This window comes from Colossoma macropomum, unplaced genomic scaffold, assembly GCF_904425465.1.
Source record: "Colossoma macropomum unplaced genomic scaffold, Colossoma_macropomum, whole genome shotgun sequence".
Lineage (NCBI taxonomy): Eukaryota > Metazoa > Chordata > Actinopteri > Characiformes > Serrasalmidae > Colossoma > Colossoma macropomum.
This window is the reverse complement of record NW_023494791.1, coordinates 11,710,025-11,719,271: the sequence shown is the minus strand read 5'-3', so window position 1 is coordinate 11,719,271 and position 9,247 is coordinate 11,710,025. Positions and strand designations below refer to the sequence as shown.

Sequence of the window (9,247 nt, the reverse complement as noted above, 5' to 3'; positions counted from 1 at the left end):
TCATGTTTCTTAGTCCATAATTCTACATTTGGAAAGTGGTGGAATGTCAGCATATCTGACTCACAAACATGTTTTTCTTGTTATAATTTTCATCTTCCGCAATATGCCGTTTTATTAAGTACTGTATGATTTGATGAACGGTGTCTGAGTGAGACTGAGTGCTGTAACGCTCTAGTACTTTCCATCGGTGCCGCGTCTCCAGTTCAGTAGGCGGCAGTAGAACATCGGCATCCTCCTTTTATGCGTCATTAAAAGCGGAAGGGTGGTCAACGTAACGGACATCTTGTCAGCTCAGAAATTACTTTTTAGTTTTATTTTAATTGACCACAGACCTGTTTACTTGTTTGCTCGCAGTACTGGTAGTCGAGTAACGGAGCGTTTCGCTGTATGGGAGCCGCTGAGCGTGTTAAAGTGAGTGTTCGTTAGTGTTTGTCTCTCAGTATCGGGATCGGCGCCGCTTTGGAGTGGAGGAGCTCCGGTTACTCTAACCGACACACGCAGTGCTCAGATGGCGCTTAAACGAATCCAAAAGGTAAGCTTCTGACCGACCAGTACGTCCCAGAAACAGCTCGGTACGTCTACTAAATGGCTTCCGTGATTACTTTGGAGTCGTGTTGACCCGCTAGCAAGTGTGGCTTCTTAGCGGTGGCGGTAACTGCAGGATTTCACCTCTTGGGACGAAGCTGAAGTCCTATTCGCCAGCTCGGATTTTCCCGTTCCACCTTAAGCGGTGCAGTAAACGGTAAATGTAACTGTTGCATGATTTAAGGTGGAACGGGAAAATTCGGATAAGAAGCTGTCGAAAAGGAAGCCAACTTCAGTCTCGTCCTCTTAGGTGACTTAGCCAGCTAACGTTGGTGTGTTTAACGCCTAAAAACTGAGTGAAACCACCTCAAACCTTGGTCTCCTGTATTCACGCTGAAGTAGGACGTTTGGACACAATCCTGTTGTTTGCTAACGTTACTTAAAGTCACCGTTGAGTCAGTGCTGCGTGGAAAAGAAACCACTCGTGAATAGACAGACGCTGCCAGCGCTGCAGTCGTACTGTAGATGTGATCAGCAAGATTTAATCTAGGATGAACAGTAATTTTGCTCAGTCGACAGTCAGGTATGCAGAAAAAATCGGAATCGTATCGGTTCCCTAAACGGAAATAACGAGGTAATGATTTGTTCATGCGTTATTGTGCCCATTAAATCAGACCCTGTGACACTGTGATAAGAGTTGGCGTTAACTAATCGACAGTTCGTCGTAAGTTACGCCACGATCTTCACTTGAATGCTTTTCGAAGCAGTTTCACAATTGAGGGGCTGCTGTTCCATTCCTGGTAGCGTGGATATCACTTTACCCCATTCACCGATGCTTTTCTTGGCACCTATTTCTGAGATATTTTTAAACTTTCTGTTGTTTCTGGTTTGGTGTGTTCTGTAACTGGTTTTCTGATCAGCCTTTTGAGGCCTCGTGGTATGTGCTGAATGTGTCAACCAGATTCTCAGATTTTAAAGCATTTCTCTGAGTTGTTTTTAGTTCAAGAATGTAGCTGCAGTTGTGCAACGCTCAGATGTTGAGAGTTGGATAGTTATGCCAGCTAACTCAGCGACCCCCCAAACCCCCCCCCCTTCCCCTCCATGAGATAGACTTCAGGTGTCTCCCCTCCCACCAGTAAAAATAAATGTTGGGCTCAGGATTGGAAACAGACATGCCTGTGTACTTGTTTAGGTTCTGTCCCACCCCCTGTCCCTCGTGACCCCCCTCCCAAGAGCTAAAAATACAGTCTGCCAACATGCTGCGCCCGCACATCTCATATTGCCACAATCATCCACAATCACCATGGTGACAGCATGAGTCACTATTGACCTTTCATCAGTTATGGAGCTTCGATGTGTGAATTATGATTACAGTGAGGAATATCCTTCAGGACGTCCCAACACACATTCCCAAAAATAGTCTCCTCTGTCTCAGTCGGACACAAACGCTTACACATACATGCATGTTCTCTTACTCACTTTATTTATTTATTTTGTGTGTGTGTGTAGGAATTGACTGACTTGGCCCGTGACCCTCCAGCACAATGTTCAGCAGGCCCAGTGGGGGATGATGGTGAGTCCCTGAACTGCAGTTATGGCACATAGTCCAAAACACCTCTGTCGATGTTACAGGTGAACTTCTCTTTTTCTCTTTCAGTGTTTCATTGGCAGGCTACAATCATGGGCCCTGTGAGTATGAATGAGTCTTATCCTGTTTGGAGTATGTCAGTGACATTTAAAGGGCCTATATCCTGCATTTTTTTAATCCTGCAGCCTGTGTATTATTTTGCTCTCCACTTATATTTGTGTGGGTTTACGTACCAAAAATGGTTGTAATTCATTTTTACTTAACCATTTTCTATCCCCTCTTTATTCCCTTAAAGCTAAACAGTCTGTTTTTGCCACTGTGCCTTTAAGACTACTATTTTGGCACTGTTGGGATAAAAACCTTTGCAGAATAGTATCTTTACAGGAGAGGAAGAAAATCCTCTTAATCTTTAATACAGCAAAATGTGTAATTTATAGTCATTTTTATTGGTCTATTCATCATGACTTTTTCACATTTATGTAAAGGGCAACTGGCCTTTTCAAATTATGTGTAAAAAAAATAAAAAATACATTTAAAAAAGAAAATGCAATGCTACAGTCATCCGTAAAAAGGAATCAAAGAGAGCACGGGTCCCCCATTACTCAGCATGATGCCAGCCAGTGCAGGCGTCTGTTAGTTGACATACCAGAACTGGCGGTTAGCGTTCTCCTCAGAGCCTGCTTAGTTTGAAGAGATGTGGCGGCTGGTTTCACATGACTTGGAGGAAGCTTGTGTTTGCCCCCCCTTGCGCTGGTGGTATAAATGAATTATGACAAAAATAGAGATACAAGGTTTCGTTCTGACAGTGACAACATGGTAATAATCTCTGACTGAATTACATGGAAATAACCTCTAACCGCTGATTGACTGCCCTGTTTTGTGTTTCATTCAAAAGGCTGTTGAAACACTTGATTTTCATAACATCACAAAAACAATGAATTCAAAATGAGCTATTTATGCAGTTCAGTTTATATATGAACTGGGGAGTAAATTGTACCATTTAAAACTGTCACTGTTTACATACTACGTCAAATTCTTAAAGGGGTATATGATGACATGGGCCCTTTAAAGCCTGTTCAGGAGGCACTGATAGTAGATTCTCTTACTGTATTCAAACAGTTGGTCTCTTATATGTGGTGTGTTATGTTGGAATGAAAACCTGCCACTACTCCAGCCCTTTGTGAATTGGATCGATAGTCTTGGCTGTTTAAGTGTAATCACTGTGTTAAACTGTTTGGGCTACATTAACTCTTTATTTGAGTAAACCTATGCAGGTAGAAATGCTTGACATAATTTATTTGTGTGCAGAACGAGAGCCCATATCAGGGTGGTGTTTTCTTCCTGACTATACACTTCCCAACAGACTACCCCTTCAAACCCCCAAAGGTGAAATTGTAAAATACCAGTCATGTGTCCAGTGTGTGTATATCGTGTTGAATATTATGTAATATCTTGTCTTAACAACATTGTCTCTTGTGTTAGGTTGCATTCACCACGAGAATCTACCACCCAAATATTAACAGTAATGGGAGCATTTGTTTGGATATCCTCAGGTCCCAGTGGTCCCCTGCACTTACAATTTCTAAAGGTATAAAAAGCAAAAAATGCTTAAATATTTTGAAATTTCTATATGAAAGGTTGCTAAAATATTGCCCATATTCATAAACCTGAGTGCTCATCTGGATCTTTTCCTGTCAGTAAGCGCATTGCAAACAAGAGAGGACTCTTATACTACATTACAGTTTTTAAGGTTTATGAAGACAAACCATGATCTGACCGTTTTATTTAACAAAGACCACACACAATTTTTGAAGAAGTGGTTTAAACATTTAAGATTACTGATAGATGATGTGAGCCTCTGGGAGCAAAACTGTCTCTGACCAGTCAGTCCACAAACAAGCAGGCTTACGAATAGAACTAATTCAACATGGTTACTGTTTTCTTCGGAAATGGTTGTCCTACAAAGATCTGTGCATTGGCATGCTGTAGAATGACTAACAAGCCTTAGTGATTTGTGATCTGTGGTTTCCCTTGCGCTTAATGTTGACATTCATGAGTTTCCCTAAAGAAAAGCACTGAACAAGAGTGGTATTCCTGGGAGGTCACCTTGGAGGAAACTATTTAGCAAAAACAAACAAAAAAAATTGACCAGTTGGATGTTCACAGAACTACTGCTGTGTTCCATGGACAGGTTTGACGAAAACTGAGCATTTTGGTAAATGTACATAGCGTTATGTTTGGAGTAAACATACCACCACCACACCTTATCTTAACTCATTGGCTCAATGTTCAGGTCTCAAATGCATCAGTATACAGATGAAGATATGATGACTTGTTAGCTTGCGCTTAGAGTGTTAGATCAGGACACTGTAAAACCTTTGTGTTGAAATAATATACTTTCATAATATTGAATCCTCTAATAAACTGAAGATAGAAACATGAGCATTTTTAGGCACTTGTTATTTTTGTTATATTAAATTGAGACACTGTCATTTCAACGCGAATAATGAATTTTATGAGTCGTTACACCCCTACTACCACGTGTTTGTTGGCTTAAAAAGTGTCTGTCTTTGCTGACTTCTACTGTAACATCTCATTTGTCACTATGGTTAATCAGAAACAGCCGTAAAGAATCCTATAAAACAGTATTTTAGCTTACAGAATAATGGATACATAATAAGGTTCTGTTTGTGTTTGGTCACTGTTTAAAAACCCCACTTTTTAAATGTCTCACAATTTTGATCATATAAATTTTAAAAAACTTTGTGTAAGCCATGTTGAGCTGTAAATGTACATTACAGTAACTTAGAGTTTTGCTAGCTGGAATGTTAGACTGACCCATATGTCAAAACTGTCAGAACCTTATAATATGAAGTTAATGAAATTGGATGTGTTAAGTTTGTTACATCGTCTTTGTTTTAATAGTAAGACATAAAGAAAGAGCCATTCATGCTCCTAAACCTGTTGGTCTGAAAGGCTTTCCCAGTTTTAAACAGTTGTACATGTTTACAACTGTTTAAGGACTAATAATCTACTTCATATGTTAATTGTCAGGTTGTACATTTTTTATTCACTTATAGCTTGTGAACAGTGTTTTTGTAAGAGATCTTTTCCTGACTTGCATGTACTGTATTATAACTGGATCTTCTTTCTGTAGTTCTCCTCTCCATCTGCTCACTCTTATGTGACCCAAACCCAGATGATCCTCTTGTGCCAGAAATTGCACGAATCTACAAAACAGACACAGAGAAGTAAGTACACCCTTACACACTTGGTCAGTCTTGTACACTCGCAGACTCACTCCCTCATAAAAATTATCATCATACAGTGTCATTAAAAGCAGACCAGTAGTATCCATTGTGTCTCTCTAATACACTGCCTTGTCAGGTACAATAAAATGGCAAGAGAATGGACAGAGAAATACGCCATGCTGTAGGTGAGGGGTAAGAGACTGCATTGTGAGCGGAGAAAGTAGGATAGAAAGATTGGTGTGCTGCATTGATGCTGCTTTCCGTGTGGCACTGCATGAATGTTTGACCACCGCAATTATGGATCACTAATACACACAAGCCCTCGCTGACTGACTGCCAGGTGCAACCAAGAACTTGCTGTGGCTAAAATTGGCATAAATAACTTATCACAACAGGTATAATTATGGACAGAATTATGTAATCTTTATGCAATGAGTTGAGCTTTAATAGATATGTAAATGCTGTCAAGTGATTTGATGAACTTCTGTACTGTGTATCTGGTCTGTGCTTAGTCTCTTATTAAACCCCAAATTAGAAGTTGGGATGGTATGTTAAAATTAAAACTGAAAACAGTAGTTTATAAATTAACGACCTGCATTACATTGATAACAATATAATAGCACATTTTTCACATTTTTGAATAGTAGAAATCGCTGTTTTTTTTTGTGTGTGTTTTTTTGTTTTTTTTTATTTGCATTTTCCACACCATCCCAACTTTTTCTGATTTGGGGTTTTAGCTTCTCTTGTTTGTTTCTCTAGTTTTTGCTGCATTCTTGATAAATCATGGAAGATTTTAGTCTGGAGCCAATAAAATTACTAAGCTAGGGATTACCAGCCACCTCACTGACCAGTAGTGTTGCCAGGTGTCCAGTTTTGGACCCCATTGTCTGGTTAATACCATTGATGAAATGCATTGAGAGTCTTGACTGAGGATTTTAATGTCCGGTCGAGTCTCACTCTAAATGCATTCCATCAGTTGAAGTAGAAGTGCTGTTCTAGCCAGTGACTACACCCTTCTCCCTCTTTTTCTTTCTTGCTCTCTGTTTGTCTTGCTTGGGGACACATGCAGAGATTTTCATTTGCGGGGCGGGTGCGTTCTCCAGCTGTGTCTCACACTGCATATATAGTACTAAACAGCATGTCAAATTAGTGCACCAGCAATTGTGCCATTATTATGTTAAACATACAGTAGTATTCGGATTGAGACGCAGCTTGTGTAGGCAGATTGGCAAAGTTATGGCAGGGTTTGGAATAAGCCTGTTTCACGATTACTGCTAGTTTTAAGAAGCAGTTAAATATGTATCTTATGTTACGTATCAGTTCTTTTATGTTGCGCATCTGTTAGCCTGCAGAAGACTGATTTGAATAAACAGTGGGCTGTTTTCTCTGGATTTTATTTCGGTTAGGCAATAGCAGAACAGCGTACCATGGAAATTTTGTTTGTATAGCACTTAATGAGTTTAAGATGTAATGTTCATGTATTACTTGTGTATTTTCCTCAAGTATAAAAAATTGTAAATACAAATAATATCAGACTATTATTAAACTGTTCTAAAGTGTGCAAAAAAGAAAGTCAAAAGACTAATGCTAATGGACATATCTTTATCCCAGTGCCCCCCAAAGGGCTATCTGGTTTGGCACGGCTGAAATCTGGCAACCCTGCTGACCACTGATTGCAATATTGACTACTTTAAATTTGAGCTCCAATCCGCTGGCTTGTTTGTGTGGATAAACTATTGTTGTTTGATACAAGTAGCTTAAAGTGATACTTAACTGGCAGTAGCATGTTATTAGTCTTCTTAAATCCAATCAAGAACTTCTAACGTCTGGCACCCTGAGAAGTTCTACTGCTGAAGCTGATGTGAAATCAAGCTGTCAAATGGCTGGATTGATTAAAGGTTCTTTCGGTGTTGTTAGCGAGAGAGCTAGAACCTATGCTCCATTGTTCCAAACTTAGGATTTGATAAAATATTGTAATGACCACCACTGTCAAAAGTAGGGCAAGCATGGTTTCCAAGACGGACTCTGAAGTGTTTCAATACTACCGCATGTTTAGTACTTGCATAAATAGATTTTTTTTATTAGGGTTTTTTTGTATACTGTCAAGCAGCATTTTTGAGAGTCTGTTTGCTGAGCATGAACAACAGATCAAAGCTGTAAGGAAAAATGAACATGTGTATGGTTGGCTCTTGTTTTAACTACAGCAAATGGGTTTTAGCTCAATATGTGGGGAAGTGATGACTTGAAATGAGTGCAATCAAATTTTTAGGATAAGATTTTATATAACAAGTAAATAGAACATCTGTTTCTTCAAGTTACTGATTGTTTATTCTTGGAAATCTATCAGTGAATTTCAAAAAAGAAAAGCTCTGGACATCCTTTGACTTCTCTTGACGTCATATTGGATCATGTGGCAGACACTTTTGCAGAATGCACTTTCTAAGTACTATTCACGTGATGTCATTGATTTAAACATGGTTGAACAGTTTTTCTTTAATATGATACTTTTCATTCCTAATACTTTTTCTTTCTGTTTGTCCCTCTTGCAGATACAACAGAATAGCGCGGGAATGGACGCAGAAATATGCCATGTGATGTTGGCAGGACACATTTATAAACTGTTGTTTATGCTCTCGTGTTTGGACACTGTCTTAAGGCCATTTTATCCCGTCTGTCTCTTATGGAGGAACAGTCCCGGTTATCTGCTCAAACAAGACTACAGCAAAACCTGCAGGAATCGCCACAGTTTTCGGGTCTAATCTGGATCTCATCCACCCAATGGAATCTGTTTTGTTTTTTTGTTTTTTTTCTCTTTGCTTCCTGCTTTTCTGCCTTGTGGTCCATGTGTCCAGTCATTTTCTCTGACCTCTCACCTCGTGCCACCTCTGTGTGACCGCAGTGCTGGCCTACTCAGGGAGAGGGAGTTTGACTGTGGGCTGTGCTGCTTCTTCAGGGCTGTATTCTTGCAATGCATGTCATCACAGGGTGCTGGGTCATTTTGCACAGCAGTTGCATTTATAAATCTGATTCCTCTGTTAAATCATAACGGTCTAGATCCTTCAGATCCTCTCTTGGCCCAGAGTTCACAGCTGTGGCAATGAAATGCAACTCAATTGGCTTAGATGTCCTGCTACTTTTATTTTCCCCCTCAATAAAGTTGTGTAACTCATTATCTGTGATCCTGTTCCATTTTTGTGAACCTAGCTATAGCATGTGATTTCAGGCTTATGTAATAAGCCAGTTCATATTTAGCAGTGCCTTGGGGGTCTGCTGGATCCTAAGTGCTGTCATCACATTTTTTGCTTATGAATTGACCAAAATTCTGAAACGAGTGCGTTTTGTTGGCTGTTTTAGAATTTAGTCCAATTTAAAAGTTAAAATCTGTTTAAATTACATTTGAAAGACAGATCCTACGTTAGCCATAATTACATTTGAGTGATGTTCAGATGGATAAAATAATTTGCCATTTGAAATAAGAGAATATGAGGGCTTCTGTTTGCCTAAAATTATAAAATGGATTATACCAGCACTGCACATGGCACCTATGTTCTGTACAGGCAGATTCTGGCAATTAACATCTGAAAGCATATATCAGGAATATCCATTTTGTAATGGAGACCCCTCCTGATTTTTTTTGTAATGGTATTAATCTTTTTGAATGTCTTACAAAATATACCTAAATATTAAATTGATGTGGTTCCTTTTTTCTAGCACTTTCTCTAGCCGGTGAGCAGCTGTATCTGTGAGCCAGCGGATGTGAGAGAAAGTTTACATGGTTCACTAAATATGGAAGAGGCCGGAGGAAATAATCTCGTATCCACTTTTGCATATATTCATTGATCTGAGGCAGATATAAATGCTTCTTTTACAGTGTGAACCGGAA

The 9,247-nt window shown here is 39.4% G+C and overlaps 1 protein-coding gene across 3 annotated transcripts; it reads left to right on the top strand.

Annotated features, from left to right (window-relative positions):
* Positions 1 to 232: 232 nt before the first annotated feature.
* On the top strand, positions 233 to 8,536 carry ube2d3 (ubiquitin-conjugating enzyme E2D 3). 3 transcript variants are annotated; one of them, XM_036573875.1, is made up of 8 exons: positions 233 to 532; positions 2,035 to 2,098; positions 2,183 to 2,214; positions 3,422 to 3,499; positions 3,596 to 3,701; positions 5,271 to 5,364; positions 5,501 to 5,549; positions 7,914 to 8,536. In XM_036573875.1, exons 1-7 carry the CDS (start codon positions 509 to 511, stop codon positions 5,547 to 5,549), a joined length of 447 nt encoding a protein of 148 aa, XP_036429768.1. In that variant the 5' UTR covers positions 233 to 508; the 3' UTR covers positions 7,914 to 8,536. The 3 variants fall into 3 exon arrangements, with proteins under 3 accessions (XP_036429768.1, XP_036429769.1, XP_036429770.1); XM_036573876.1 differs by having other exon boundaries at positions 5,501 to 5,556; XM_036573877.1 differs by lacking the exon at positions 5,501 to 5,549.
* The last annotated feature ends 711 nt before the right edge of the window (positions 8,537 to 9,247 follow it).

Coding starts and splice junctions, on each gene's coding strand:
- ube2d3 (XM_036573875.1), top strand. CDS start 509: ATGGCGCTTAAACGAATCCAAAAG. Junction 533..2,034: donor CGCTTAAACGAATCCAAAAG/GTAAGCTTCTGA, acceptor GTGTGTGTGTAG/GAATTGACTGACTTGGCCCG. Junction 2,099..2,182: donor AGGCCCAGTGGGGGATGATG/GTGAGTCCCTGA, acceptor TTTCTCTTTCAG/TGTTTCATTGGCAGGCTACA.